This window comes from Ovis canadensis, chromosome 17, assembly GCF_042477335.2.
Source record: "Ovis canadensis isolate MfBH-ARS-UI-01 breed Bighorn chromosome 17, ARS-UI_OviCan_v2, whole genome shotgun sequence".
Taxonomy (NCBI): Eukaryota; Metazoa; Chordata; class Mammalia; order Artiodactyla; family Bovidae; genus Ovis; species Ovis canadensis.
In genome coordinates, this window is record NC_091261.1 from 40,059,281 (window position 1) to 40,075,798 (window position 16,518).

General features: G+C 36.6%; 1 protein-coding gene across 2 annotated transcripts in view; it reads right to left on the reverse strand.

The window, feature by feature from the left end:
- Positions 1-469: 469 nt before the first annotated feature.
- Positions 470-16,518, reverse strand: part of LARP1B (La ribonucleoprotein 1B) — a 126,982-nt gene continuing 110,933 nt past the window's right edge. Inside the window, exons 17-19 of one of the 2 annotated variants that reach the window (XM_069557436.1) lie at positions 5,163-5,272; positions 4,360-4,487; positions 470-3,255 (exon numbers count right to left, since the gene is read on the reverse strand). In XM_069557436.1, coding sequence (XP_069413537.1) covers positions 3,010-3,255; positions 4,360-4,487; positions 5,163-5,272 — 484 coding nt within the window. In that variant the 3' untranslated portion in view covers positions 470-3,009. The remainder of the gene's footprint in view (positions 3,256-4,359; positions 4,488-5,162; positions 5,273-16,518) is intronic. The other variant, XR_011249887.1, reaches the window with a different exon arrangement.

Consider the following 16,518-nt stretch of genomic DNA (forward strand, 5'->3'; position numbering starts at 1 on the left):
AAACTAAAATGATATCTCTGTTAACACATAACTTTCTTATTTAATTCCTTTTAGTATAAAGAATTCCAAAGATGGTTTCAACCATTCCTTTAAAAGGACAAGCAACTTAATTTAAACATTTTAATGTTGCCTTTTTTATTTAATAAAACTGAAAACTACAAAATCCCAAGGACAGAAGTGTCTAAGGTCTCCAGTGCTGTGCCATGCTGTGCTTAGTCGCTCAGTTGTGTCTGACTCTTTGCGATCCCACAGACTATGGTCCGCCAGGCTCCTCTGTGCATGGGAATTCTCCAGATAAGAATACTGGAGTGGGTTGCCATACCCTCCTCCAGGGAATCTTCCCAACCCAGGGATTGAACCCAAGTCTCCAAGGTGGATTCTTTACCATCTGAGCCACCAGGAAAGCTCTCTAGGAACTTACATAAATTTTAAGTAGGACTATTTAGATTTATAGTCAATAATGTTTTTCTTTTCATTGAATAGCAATGCTTTTATTTGCTTAAGTTTCACATTTGGCTTTAAGTGGTATAATTTTTTAAACTTTTACCAAAAAAATGTACATATTATGTCAAATATACATAAACAAAATTAGAAAGCAAAGGATTAATAGTCTTGCTAAGTAAAAAAGCTCTATAAATTAATCAAAAAGATAAAATCACGCTAAAAGGAAAACATAAAAGATATGACCAAGCCATCTACAAATATTATTATAATAAACAATAATATTACCATTCATTAGTAACTTGATTAAAATGATGACCTTAATAATGACATTAAAATAATATGTTTTGCTTCTCAATCTATCAAAGATTTATAATAACCAGTAAAAAGCAGATGCTATTGGTAAAAGGGTAAACTTTACAACCATTCTAGAGTACGTTAACTGGGAATATATTTTTACTTAGAATTTCAACTTCTAGGAGTTTATGTTAGGCAGTAACTCCAAGTTTACACACAGATTTATCTGTGATATTATCAATTAAACTGTTGTTTGTAACAGCCCAAACCTGGCCACAGACAAAATTTCAACCATACGTGATTTAGCTAAATAAACTATGACACATCCACATGCTACAATACTATACAACTTGTAAAAGTCATGGTGTAGAAATATTAATGACCAGAAAATGCTCACCTCTACAAGTAAAAGCAGGTGATAATGCTCTAAGTATAGCATGATACTGATTTTGTTTTTTCCTTTTTTAAAAAAGTACTTTATTTTCATCTTTGTGCTTTTCTAAATTTCCCAATGTACATGTATTGTTTTTATAATCAAAATAATGATAAAACTACTAACTTATTACATATCACAAAACTCTTGATTATTGTATTTTCACATAAAATATACAATTTTCATATACAAATTTCAAATATACATTTGCATATTTAGGTGAGTGGAAGTAATCTTAATGTTAAATACAGGTTTCAGATGTAAGTGTTCAACACAAAAAGGGTATTGAGAAAGATTTTTAGATCAATTCAAGAGAGCACTTAAAGCTAAAAAGCATGGTTTGGAAAGTCCTCACTGAAAAGCCAGAATGTATATGCATTCTGGATGCATGTAAGAAAACATTTTTAAATGTATTATCTAAATCTATTTGTTTTACTTTTGATTCTCTTCCCAAGATCTAAATAGATTTTCTGAATATTCAAATTTGACAGTTTCTTAGAAGTAATATATCAAAATGACTTCCCAAATACTAAATATTATATAACTGCAGATTATTACTTATTCATGGGAAATAAAGTAATGAAAATCTCTTATTAAAGGCTAGTCCATTTATCCAAAGAAAATATGTATTTCAATACTGTCATTCTATAAGAGCAAGACATCAAAGAGAAAATAATAAATTAATTTAGTGTATTAAATTAGTTGCTTCTTCCCAATACAGGAAAATATATGTTAAATAAAAATAGATATAAGTTTAACACTGAAACATCATTCACAAAATACAATGGTCTTCTACTAGAATTTGAAAATTACAGCTTTTCAACTATATACTAAACAAAAATAATTAAAATTCAATTCAAATAATTTAGAATAAGTGCTTTATTTTAATTCCCACAAAAACTAAAACTATCACTTACATCAGTTGCAACAGTAATAAAAATTAGAAGTAAATTTGTTTTTGAAAACACTTATAAGCATAAAACAAAACTAAAAGACACAAAAAAGGAAAAACTAGGTATTCCTTTTAAACTGAGGATATTCTGACTACTTGTGACATACAGACCTGCAGATGTACAAAGAGCAAATGCATTCAAAACAGTGCAAGATTTAATTAACTTAGGACAGTATTCCAACCAATCCCAGCTCCAATTTCAATTACTTGTGCAGGTTTAACTGATGCCAATTCAGAACACTCCACATCAACACAACAATAACTATGGAAGTCATGAAGTATGACTTGGTGGGGGAGCGGAAGCAAAACCCAACATCCAAGGTGCATATACTTCAATATAACTGCAATATATCTCTACTTTTGTAAAAAAAAAAAAAAATTTTTTTAAACCATACATCTAAAAGAAAAGCAAATGTGGTATTTCACATTCTTTTTCTGAATTAAAAAAACATATATGTAATCTTCCTTTGTTTTTGGTAAGTTCAAATATAATTGATAATGGGTTAATTGGATTCTTTAAGAGAGCTTTACAGAAGAGATGAATACAACATACTATATCTTCTTTAAGAAGTATGAGCTGTAATGTTAGGCATTCCTTGTGATGTTTTTATATATATTTAAGGAAGGCTGTTCTTGTAAACAATGGCTTTGAAAAAGAAATACTGAGACTAAAATATATTACTAGAGGATCTCTATAAAAGGTTACCAAAACTATCCTTGGTGAAATCAAGGCAACATTTTTAGAATTTATCCTGCTAGAAAAAAATGCTACCATTTTTCTTCCTTGTTCTTTTTTCTGATTATCACAATTAAACATCAGAAGATTTTCCCCAATAAATACTGATGTAAATGTTGATTTCAAGGGTAAACAACTTTTGTTAAGAGTCTATTTCTCAGGCAGTTCACCATTTGTTGGGACTGAGGCAGCATTGTTCTGGTGTGAATTGTCACTGGACTCCTGTGAAGTGTTCCTTCTGGGAGAATTTATTGGAACCTGAAGCTGATTAGCAGGTGTAGGCTTAGCAACACTTGGTGGCTTTGTAGAGGAATTAGATGGAAGTCTATGACGATTACTCTCCTCACCAGAAGTAGATGAATGTCTTTTTCTTCCAAACTCCTCACCAATAGGGGGCTGCAAATTATGAAAGACAACATAGTGATGATTTTACTATTTTCTTCTCCCTTCAAAATCTAAGGTCAGAATTTTCTAACAGAGGGAAACTTTAGTAGATTTTATTAGTATAAGGAAAATTTAACAGAAATTTAAGGTATTAAACTTAAATTTCCTTCCTGTCAGTTAATTCTTTCATTCAACACATGTTTGTTAAGCTTCTCCTATCTTTAGGGCTTGAACTATACAGTGGAGCATAACCATACACTGGGTTCCATAACTCTGGGAAAACGTTTCAGAGAGGCTATTTTTGTTCTTTATGCCACTTTCATCAAGTGCAAAGCATTTATAACTCTAATCTTTTCCTTCTCCAAACTTCAACTGTATTTAAAAGCAGAGGTCTGAATTCTTGAACGCTCTTCAGATAGGGCCAAAGTCAAAGCAAGGACATCTTTGTGACAGAACTGGCTGGACCATTCTGGAAACACAGCTTTTTAATTCCAGAGATGTCGGTACTTCTATTAACTGCACCCCTGGGTTATCAAATCTATTTACACAAATCTGTAAGACAAATTATAGTACCTAGTTTACCTTTCACCTCTCTTTTCTGCTCCTTTTGATTCTTCTTTCCTTTTTTCTCTTTTCTCTTCTTTCCCCTTTTCCTTTATCTTATGCTCATTCCATTCTCTAAAAAATGTTCCCTTTTCCTCTTGAAATCAAATTGATTAAAGTGACTGACAACTCCACTGTGGTTATGTAAGATATTAACATTTAGGGACTCTGGGTAAACTGAGTATATGGGAATTCTCTATACAATTTTTGTACCTGTTTTGTTTTTTTCTTCCCTTTTTGGCCTCACGGTATGTGGGATCTTAGTTCCCTGACCTGAAATCAAACCTGTGCTACCCACATTGGAAGTGTAGAGTCTTAATCACTGGACTACCAGGGAAGTCCCATTTTTGCACCTATTTTAAAATTTGATTTCAAAATTAGAAAGTTGAATTTTTTAAATGAAAGTTAAAAAATAAAAATTATAAAATTAAAGTTAAGAAAGTCACTGATAAGCCCAAATAGCTCAAATATAAGAGTAATAAAAATAATACAGTGAAAGAACTTAAAACTTACATCAACACGGAAGTCTTCCAGCTTCTTAAAGCTACAGAGGTATTCCTGAAGTTTGGGGTCAATAGATTGTGTTTTAGATTGAGAATATTTTAGATAAGCCCAAAACTTTTCTAATCCATACAGCTGACCTAGTAACAAAGAATATATACAATAAAATATATAGAATCTTTAAAAAATGATTCATATTGACTATGATCCTACCAGCAATTAAGCCATGTCTTCTAATATACACTTTATCTAGATCTTGAGGCTAACACTGTAATGAATAATGGCAGCTAACATTTATTAAGCATTTGCTATATAATAGGTATTATTTAAGTGGTTTATTGTATATTAAACTAATCTGAACTATATACCACCCTGTAATATAGGTGCTCTTGTGTAAATATTACTGATGAGTCAACTGAATTAAGCAAGTTAAACAAGGTTAAATTAAGCAACTTAAGCATGGCCACAGAGCTACTAAGGGGTGGAAATGGAATTCAGACTTAGGGATCTAGCCCAAAGCCTGTATTCCAAGCACACTTGCTCACATTACATAGAATTTTCACATAATGGAACATCAGTGAGTAGTCATGTAAGTCAAAGGAATAATGACAAAATGCAAATCCATAAAGAAACTCTTGGGAGTGATTATTTTCCAACATCTCACATGAAAAACCTTCTTACTATATGGTGCTCCATCCTTTATAACAAATCATAATAGTGGTACCACCCCCCAAAAAAGGATACAATCTCCCTATTTATTGACAGATTCATATTTACAGTTTTCAAATTGAATAAGGTTATTATTTTGTTTTTACCAGATTCGTAGTCTTTCTTGGTTTCTTCTTGGAAATCCTTAAAAATTTCTTGTCTGAATTTTTTTTCCAGTCCATAACTGTAAAACCTGAACAGACATTCTAATCCATACCTGCAGCGGGGTGGGGGTGGGGGGCGGGGGGGGGGAATGGTTTATAATAAAATTTTCACTGTGACAATGCAAATAATAATACTTAATAGCACTGACATAAGCAAACACGGCACAAATAATCCCAAAAAAGCATGTTTAATTGTATGTAGTTTTTTAATCCACGGCTGGTTTTCCTATTTTTGTTGACTTGGACACAGTATCTCATGGAGGTATACTGGAAATGTGCAAAATAAGAGGCAGCCCATGAACAACTAGAGCATGGCTTCTTTGAACAGACAGAGGATCTTTTTCTGTTATTTCTGAAGAACTCCTTGGTATTTCAAAAGATTTAGTGACAAATTGGCAGTTTTAGATTTTTTTCCAAACGAAGGCTTGCAATGGTGTTTTAGTACATGGTATTAAATGCTCTTAAAGGAGCATTTAATTTCCTACTCTAGGAAAAGTATTTCCTACTCTAGGAAAATAAAGACCATACTCTTGGGTCATAGACCCTAGGTGTGGTTGACTCAATCAACTATAAAGTGAAGTGAAGTTGCTCAGTTGTGTCCAACTCTTTGCAATCCCATGTAGCCCACCAGGTTCCACCGTCTACAGAATTTTCCGGGGAACAGTACTGGAGTGGGCTGCCATTTCCTTCTCCTGCGGATCTTCCTAACCCACAGATGGAACCCAGGTCTCCCACATTGCAGGCAGACGCTTTACCGTCTGAGCCACCAGGAAAGCCCCAACTATAAAGGGACAAACCTAATTAAAACTGTCTCCTAAGAGTACCTTCCTGTTTATAAAGCACATTAAATAAAAGATAATTTTTCAGAAGAATTGTATCACTGCATAAATCAGAAAGTAAATTTCTTTCTTCTTACAACCACCTAGAGAACCTGAGACAAGTTTTGGACAATGGATCAAGAAACTACATGGGCTCAACCTGCAACTAACGGGGATGAGCACAGTCCATGAGAGTGGACATGGATAAGTCGATGGACAACAGTAAAGGTGCCATCTAGCTCATTCAACTAAAACATGTTACAATTTTAAAAACTTCCTCACTTAGAATCTCTAAATCATTCTGGACACCTCAGTGTAGGAGAGGCAACATTTCTTTATTCCTGGTAACATAACACTGCCTAGCTATTATTCACAAGAGGACGTGTGTATGCATGTCTTTTGTAACCAGCTTATTTTAAATGGAGTGACAGTCTGCCTGGAAGAATAAACAAATTTCTTGGCAAGGTGACAAGAGAAATGTGGGCTTACCAACCACACTAACCTGAGTCCTTTCCTTTGGTAGCCATAAATGATGCTTTTCCTTGAGTTTGTCTGACTGAAGACTCATGAAACAACAGGTATGAATGAAAAACCTATCTTAAAACTCTTTTTAATGGAATCATATTATATTGATACCAGTGGTCCTCACCTTGACTACATATATGGACCATCTAGGGAGCTTTTTAAAAAAATGCAGGCTCCACTCCAAACAAATGAAATAATAATCTCTTGCGATGAAGCCAAGGCTTCTTTCTTTCTTTCTTTCTTTTTTTTAAGGCTTCTTTCTTTATGGAAAGCAGAATTGAGAAATTTTAGGTTATACTGAGTGAATGATATTTTAGAGGAATATTAGATTATTGGTAAAGGACAACTGACTACTACAATATCTGGATTCCCAGTCTAATTTTTTTAGAAAACTAATTCCAAAGATCAAAAGCATGATATTACTACTGCAACTCAAATATGTAGTATAACTGCTGGAGGAAAGAGTAGGGGAATATGACCAGCCTCTCAGCTGTCATTTATTCACTGACACATCACTGTGAGACAGCTTAGATGAGTGGAAAACATAAAAGTTGAGAACCAGAAATAACTATATTTGAATTCTAGTTTATAATCATATCCCTAAAAATGAGGGTAATAATATCCTACTTTTCAATGTCAGATAATATTTGTAAAGCACTAAAAAACCAGACCTGGCACATTGCAGATATCTATGAAATGTTGTTTCTCTCCTTCCTTCTCGAAATCATCTTATGCTAATGTTAGTTAATGAATATATTTAGTACTGATCTTCTTTCTAATAAGAATAATCATTTATTGAGCATATCAGGCAATATATTAAGCCCTTTAAATGTTTTCTTTTTTAAATCTTCACAATAACCCTATGAGGGTATCTACCATAGTTTCCCCCACTTTATAGATAAAGAACCTAAAGCTTACTGGGATTATAACTTGCCAAGGTCACAGTAAGTTAATGGGTTTGATTTGAAAGCCTTCAGGTGCAAGGAATAGCTAATGCAGTCTCATCATGAACACTGCAGAAATAGATCAAAATTATAACACTGTTTTAAAAATCTATACACAGGATAGCACAGGAACAAAGAAGGAGAGCTGCCAATCTATACTTGGGTAGAAAAGTTACTAGAAAGTCCTGAGGAACAAATAGAAATTGTTTGCGTAAGTACCAAAATATGATGAGACTAATTATAACAAAAGCCTTAAAAACTTAGTTCTAACAGTAAGAAAAATACTTTACCTTGTGACAGTCAATACAACACCTATTTGTATACATAAAAACATACATAAGTTTCGCAAATAATTTAAAAATTTGCATTTATCTATGAATTGTAAAACATATTAACTTCATTATCATCAGTGAAGTCTCATATCTTCTATGTAAAATAAAAATTATTTACTTGGCAGTACTTGGGTGCATCTCAAAAATGACAGAATGATCTCTATTCATTTCCAAGGCAAACCATTCAATATCACAGTAATTCACATCTATGCCCCAGCCATTAATGCTGAAGAGGCTGAAGTCAAACAGTTCTATGAAGACTTACAAGACTTTCTAGAACTAATAAAAGATGTCCTTTTCATCATAGGGGACTGGAATACAAAAGTAGGAGTCAAGAGATACCTGGAGTAACAAGCAAGTTTGGCCATGGAGTACAAAATGAAGCAGGTCAAAGGCTAAGAGTTTTGCCAAAAGAACGCACTGGTCATAGCAAAGACCCCCTTTCAACAACACAAGAGAAGACTACACATGGATATCACCAGATGGTCAATACTGAAATCAGATTGATTATATTCTTGACAGCTGAAGATGGAAAAGCTCTATAGAGTCAGCAAAAACAAGACCTGAAGCTGACTGTAGCTCAGCTCAGGAGCTCCTCATTGAAAACTGAGGCTTACTTAAATTGAGGAAAGTAAGGAAAACCACTAGACCATTCAGATATGACCTAAATCAAATCCCTTACGGTCATACAGTGAAGGTAACAAATAGATTCAAGGGATTAGATATGGTAGACAGAATGCCTGAAGAACTATGGATGTAAGTTCATAACACTGTATAGGAGGCAGTGACCAAAAACATCCCAAAGAAAAAGAAATGCAAGAAGGCAAAATGGTTGTCTGAGGAGACATTACAAATAGCTGAGAAAAGAAGAGAAGCAAAATGCAAAGGAAAAAGGGAAAGATATACCCAACTGGATGCAGAGTTCCAGAGAACAGCAACTAGAGATAAGAAGCCTTACATGAACAGTGCAAAGAAATGGAGGAAAACAATAGAATGGGAAAGACCAAGGGAACAGTTCATGCAAAGATGGGCACAAAAAAGGAGAGAAATGACAAGGACCTAACAGAAGCAGAAAAGATTATGAAGAGGTTACAAGAATACACAGATTGCAAATAATCATGATGGTGTGGTCACTCACCTAGAGCCACACATCCTGGAGTGTGGAAGTCAAGTGGACCTTAGTAAGCATTACTACAAAGGCAGTGGAGGTGATGGAATTCCAGCTGAGCTATTAAAAATCCTAAAAGACGATGCTGTTAAAGTGCTGCATTCAATATGCCAGCAAATTTGGAAAATTCAGCAGTGGCCATAGACCTGGAAAAGGTCAGTTTTCATTCCAATCCCAAAGAAAAGCAATGCCAAAAAATGTTCAAAATGTCACACAATTGTGCTCATTTCACGTGCTAGTAAGGTAATACTCAAAATCCTTCAAGATAGTCTTCAACACTACATAAGCAGAGAACTTCCAGATATTCAAGCTAGATTTAGAAAAGGCAGAGGAACCAGAGATCAAATTGCCAACATCTGCTGGATCATAGAAAAAGCAAGGGAATTCCAGAAAAACATCTACTTTGCTTCATTGACTATACTGAAGCCTTTGACTCTGTGGATCACAATAAACTGTGGAAAATTCTTAAGAGATGGGAATACCAGACAACCTGACCTGCCTCCTGAGAAATTTGCATGCAGGTCAAGAAGCAACAGTTAGAACCAGACATGGAACAAAGGTCTCATTCAAAACTAGGAAAGAAGCACATGAAGGCTGTATATAGTCACTCCGTTTCTGTAGCATACATCATGAGAAATGCTGGGCTGGATCAATCACAAGCTGGAATCAAGATTGCCAGAAGAAATATCAGCAACCTCAGATATGCAGATGATACCACTCTAATGGCAGAAAGCAAAGAAAAACTAAAGAGCCTCCTGATGAGGGTGAAAGAGGAGAGTGAAAAGGTTGGTTTAAAACTGAAAGGTTGTTGTTAAGCCATAAACGACTCCAGTGTTCTTCGTGTCCTAAGGAGAGGAATTCCATCTGGGGCTAGCGATGAGGCTTGATCGCTCAGAACTTTTGTGTGATAAAGTTTTATTAAAGTATAAGAGAGATAGAGAAAGCTTCTGACATAGACATCAGAAGGGGGCATAAAGAGTGCCCCTCCTGCTGATCTTTAGCCAGATGTTATATAGCTACTAGCAGTTAGCTAATTAGAGAAAGGAAATGTCTCCAAACTCAGAGACTGGCACCAGGCCCCTCACCCACAACATACATTTTGAGATAACAATGGCACAAGGTGAGTTGCCCCAGCCATAAAATGATGGACATGAATCTTGAAGAAGGGCAGGTTTCCAAGCAAATACAGTCTCATTAACATAGCTTGAGAACATTTGCATGAGTAAAACATACTGGTTTGTCAAGTAGGTTTACCAGTCTTAGGTAGAAACAACTTGAAGACAGAGTCTAGGGTCAATACATAGTTCATTAACATAGCTTAAGACAAACATTTCCAAAAGAAAAACGTATCTCATCAGCTAGCCCAAGGTTTGAGAAACGTTAAGTTCTGGTGGAGCCAGGTGTCCTCACAGCAACACAGAATTTTAAAAGAAACCTATTTTTAAATTTGGTTCAGGTCAGTTCAATTCAGTCACTCAGTCGTGTTTGATTCTTTGCAACCCCATGGACTGGAGCATGCCAGGCTTCCCTGTCCATCACCAACTCCCGGAGCCTACTCAAATTCATGTCCATCGAGCCTACTCAAACTCATGTCCATCGCATCAGTGATGCAGTTCAACTATCTCATCCTTTGTCATCTCCTCCTCCTCCCACCTTCAATCTTTCCCAGGGTCTTTTCAAATGAGTCGGTTTGCATCAGGTGGCCAAAGTATTGGAGTTTCAGCTTTAGCATCAGTCCTTCCAATGAATATTCAGGACTGATTTCCTTTCGGATGGACTGGTTGGATCTCCTTGCAGTCCAAGGGACTCTCAAGAGTCTTCTCCAACACCACAGTTCAAAAGCATCAATTCTTTGGTGCTCAGCTTTCTTTATAGTCCAGTTCTCACATCCATACATGACTACTGCAAAAACCATAGCTTTGACTAGATGGACCTTTGTAGGCAAAGTAATGTTTCTGCTTTTTAACATGCTGTCTAGGTTGGTCATAACTTTTCTTCCAAGAAGCAAGCATCTTTCAACTTCATGGCTGTAGTCACTATCTGCAGTGATTTTGAAGCCCCCCAAAATAAAGTTCTCACTGTTTCCATTGTTTCCCCGTCTATTTGCTATGAAGTGATAGGATAGGATATCATGATATCAGTTTTCTGAATGTTGAGTTTTAAGCCAACTTTTTCACTCTCCTCTTTCACTTTCATCAAGAGGCTCTTTAGTTCTTTGCTTTCAGCCATAAGGATGGTTTCATCTATGTATCTAAGGTTATTGATATTTCTCCCAGCAATCTTGATTCCAGCTTGTGCTTCATCCAGCCCAGTGTTTCTCATTATGTACTCTGCATATAAGTTAAATAAGCAGGGTGACAATATACAGCCTTGACATACTCCTTTCCCCATTTGGAACCAGTCCATTCTTCCATGTCCAGTTCTAACTGTTGCTTCTTGACCTACATACAGGAGGCAGGAGAGGTGGTCTGGCATTCCCATCACTTAAAGGATTTTCCTCAGTTTGTTGTGATCCACACAGTCAAAAGCTTTGGCGTAGTCAATAAAGTAGAAGTAGATGTTTTTTCTGAAACTATCTTGCTTTTTTGATGATCTAGCAGATGTTGGCAATTTGATCTCTGGTTCCTCTGCCTTTTCTAAATCCAGCTTGACCATCTGGAAGTTCTTGGGTCATGTACTGTTGAAGCCTGGCTTGGAGAATTTTTAGCATTACTTTGCTAGTGTGTGAGATGAGTGTAATTGTGTGGTAGTCTGAACATTTTTTGGCATTGCCTTTCTTTGGGATTGGAATAAAAATGGACATTTTCCAGTCCTGTGGCCACTGCTGAGTTTTCCAAATTTGCTGGCATATTGACCGTAGCACTTTCACAGCATCACCTTTTAGGATTTGAAATAGCTCAACTGGAATTCCATCACCTTCACTAGCTTTGTTCGTAGTGATGCTTCCTAAGGCCCACTTGACTTCACATTCCAGGATGTCTGGAGTGATCACACCATCGTGGTCATCTGGGTCATGAAGATCTTTTTTGTACAGTTCTTCTGTGTATTTTTGCCACCTCTTCTTAATATCTTCTGCTTCTGTTAGGTCCATACCATTTCTGTCCTTTATTGAGCCCATCTTTCCATGAAATGTTCCCTTGGTATCTTTAATTTTCTTGAAGAGATCTCTAGTCTTTCCCATTCCATTGTTTTCCTCTATTTCTTTGCACTGATCACTGAGGAAGGCTTTCTTATTTGGAACCTGTTTTTGGAACTTTGTGTTCAGATAAGTATATCTTTCCTTTTCTCCTTTGCCTTTACCTTCTCTTTTCTCAGCTATTTGTAAGGCTTTGTCAGACAACCATTTTGTCTTTCCTTTTCTCAGGAATGGCCTTGATCACTACCTCCTATAAAATGTCATGAACCTCTGTCTTTAGTTCTTCAGGCACTCTGTCTACTGGATCTAACCCCTTGAATCTATTTGTCACTTGCACTGTATAATCATAAGGGATTTGATTTAGGTCACACCTGAATGGTCTAGTGGTTTTCCCTACTTTCTTCAATTTAAGTCTGAATTTTGCAATAAGGAGTTCATGATCTGAGCCACAGTCAGCTCCCGGTCTTGTTTTTGCTGACTGTATAGAGCTTCTCCACCTTTGCCTGCAAATAATATAATCAATCTGATTTCAGTGTTGACCATCAGGTGATGTCCATGTGTACAGTCTTCTCTTGTGTTGTTTGAAACTGGCTGAATAATATTCTTATGACTGAATAATATTTCACTGCATATACATACTGCATCTTTTTTATCCATTCATTCTCTGAAGGGCATTTAGGTTGTCTCCAGTTCAGTTCAGTTCAGTTCAGTCACTCAGTCGTGTCCAATTCTTTGAGACCCCATGGACTGCAGCACACCAGGCTTCCTTGTCCATCACCAACTCCCAGAGTTTATCCAAACTCATGTCATCCAACCATCTCATCCTCTGTTGTCCCTTTCTCCTCCCATCTTCAATCTTTTCCAGCATCAGGGTCTTTTCAAATGAGTCAGTTCTTCACATTAGGTGGCCAAAGTTTTGGAGTTTCGGCTTCAGCATCAGTCCTTCCAATGAATATTCAGGACTGATTTCCTTGAAGATTGACTGGTCCCTTACAGTCCAAGGGACTCTCAAGAGTCTTTTCCAACACCACAGTTCAAAAGCATCAATTCTTTGGCACTCAGCTTTCTTTACAGTTCAATTCTCACATCCATATGTGACTACTGCAAAAACCATAGCTTTGACTAGATGAACCTTCACAGGCAAAGTAATGTCTCTGCTTTGTAATATGCTGTCTAGGTTGGTTATAACTTTTCTTCCAAGGAGCAAACATCTTTTAATTTCATGACTGCAGTCACCATCTGCAGTGATTTTGGAGCCCCCCAAAAAATAAAGTCTGTCACTGTTTCCATTGCTTCCCCATCTATTTGCCATCTTTTCTATTGGGAACACTGCGATAAACATGGGAGTGCACTTCTCTTTTCAAATTCCTGTTTTCATTTCCTTTGGGTATATACCCAGTAGTGGAACTGCTGGGTCACATGGCAGATCTATTTTTAATTTTTTGAGGAATCTCTTTATTGCTTTCCATAGTGACTGGACCAATTTACATTTTCACCAACAGTATATAAAGGTTCCTTTTTCACCACATCCTCAACAGCAACTGTTATTTTTTGTTTTCTTGATGCCATTCTAATGGGAGCATAACTCTTAAATTTTTAGTGTGAATGGAGAGATCACTAGCTAAGGCTAGAGGGAAACCCATTCAGATCTTATTCAAAAATTGCATTTTGATGAAGATGATGAAACAAACATACGTCCAGACATAACGTATCCTTCCTCTTTCCAAGCAGATAGATTCAAACTTATCCACAAACATCAGAGACTCTCTCTTTCTAAAATTATTTTGATTATTTCTCATTTTTCCTCAGATAATAGCTTAATCAAAATTTTTTCAGTGCCCAACCCCAATTCCTCAAGCTTGACTTATTCCTGCTCAGTCTTCCTTTTTTTAAATTTATTTTTAATTGGAGGATAATTAATAATATTCTGATCGTTCATGACATACATCACTGCTCAGTCTCCTTATTTATACAGAATAAAGAAGTCTCTCTAGAAACAGATTTAAGAAGGCACTCAACTTCTCCTATGTGACCAAGTCATGCACTCATCTCCTGTGAGACCACCAAAATCGCAACTAGCTGGTTAATAACCATCAACAGGACACTGGAACCCAACAATGACAAAGGACTAGGAATCCCCAGTGAATCTGACTTCGAAGGCCAGCAGGATTGACTGTAGGACTTTCACAACTGTTAATTGGTTACACCTCAATAAATATTAATAAAAACTTTTTTTAAGAAAAGAAGTCTCTGAAAAACCATTCAAAGAGTTGAAGCCAATGCGAAATTCTCTTCTCAATCACTGCTTTCTCACTTTCTTCTCATCTCTATATTCAGGCCTAACTCTCCTTTCATCTTCTCCACATTCCACAGGAAAATAAGCCTATTCTAGGAGTCCTAGGCATTCCTTGGGCTTGTGGTCAATACCTGCAGGCAACTTTGTTGGCAGGATTTTCAGCAAAGTGGCTGGTGAGGAACTTGCTTGAAGATTAATAAAGCTGGGGGAGGGCTTGGCTTGACAAAGAGGCACAGTATTACCCTCCTCTTTGGCTGTGGTGTTAATAGAAAGCCTCAACTCCAGCACCCATCCTTGTAGTTGATACACATGCATAGTGGTGTGCGGGCCAATAGCCCAAGCCTCTGTGCTTGCGCGGAGGTTTGTGTTGCACATGGCCACCCTATTTAAATTTGCATAGAAAAGGTGAAAAAATCTGGACACTTGTAGTTTGTTTCCTCCTGCCGCTTAAGAGAGAGAGAAAATATGTCTGACACTTGCAGTCTATTTCCTCCATTTGGAGACCCCTGGCCTTCCTGCCTGTTACCCTCTCAAAACTCAACATTCATAAAACTAAGATCATAGCATCTGGTCCCATCACTTCATGTCATATAGATGGGAAAAAGGTAGAAACAGTGATAGAATTTATTTTCCTGGGCTCCAATCACTGTGGACAGTGACTACAGACATGAAATGAAAAGGTCCTTGCTCCTTGGAAGGAAAGCTATGACAAACCTACACAGCATATTGAAAAGCAGAGACATCAGGTTGCTGCTGACGGTCTGTATAGCCAAAACTATGGTTTTTCCAGTAGTCATGTATGGATGTGGGAGCTGGACCATAAAGAAGGCTGAGTACTGAAGAATTAATGCTTTGGAATTGTGGTGCTGGAGAAGACTCAAGAGTCCCTTAGACGGAAAGGAGATCAAACCCATCAATCTTAAAGGAAATCAACATTGAATATTCATGGCAAGCACTGATGCTGAAGTTGAAGCTCCAATACTTCGGCCACCTGATGCAAACAGTCAACTCATTAAAAAAGATCCTGATGCTGGGAAAGATTGATAGAAGGAGGAGAAGGGGGTGACAGAGAATGAGATGGTTGAATGGCATCACCGACTCAATGGACATGAGTTTGAGCAAACTCTAGGAGATAGTGAAGGACAGGGAAGTCTGGTGTGCTGCAGTCCATGGGGTTGCAAAGAGTCTGACACGACTGAACAACTGACCTACAATTTATTTGGCTGAGTCAGGTCTTAGTTGAGCCACATGGGTTCTTCATTGCATCATGTGGAATCTGTAGTAGTTGCAGCATGTGGACTTAGTTGCCCCACAACACATAGGATCTTAGTTCCCTGACCAGGGATGAACTCACGTCCCCTGCATTTACTATTTTTTTTAAGTAAGTTAAAACCACTAAATTGATTTCAACCCATTAATGGGTAGCATACCACAGTTTGAATGAGAATATCTAGATCAGGCACTATGAAGAACAGTACAGAGAAAAGTGAAAAATAGAACTACCATATGACCGAGCAATCTCACTCCAGAGCACATATCTGGAGAAAACTATAATTTGAAAAGATGCATGCACTCCAATGTTCACAGTAGCACTGTTTACCATAGCCAAGATATGAAACCAATCTAAATGTCCATCAAGAGATGAATGGATAAAGAAGATGTGTACATACATACAGTGGAACCTACTCAGCCATAAATAAATAATAAAATAATGCCACTTGCAGCAACATGGATGGACCTAGAGATTATCATACTAAGTGAAGTCAGACAGAGGAAGACAAATATCATTTAATATTATATATGGCATCTAAAAAGATGATACAAATGAACTTATTTATAAAACAGAAACAGACTCACAGATCTTGAAAACAAACTTATGGTTATCAAGGGGGAAAGGTGGGGGTAGGGATCAATTAGGAGGTTGGGATTAACATATACACACTACTATATATAAAACAGATAATACAGGAAACTACTCAACCTATCTGGGCAAAGAATCTGAAAAAAAAATGGATATATATAAATGAATCACTCTGCTGTACACCTGAAACACACCACTATAAATCAACTATACCCCAAT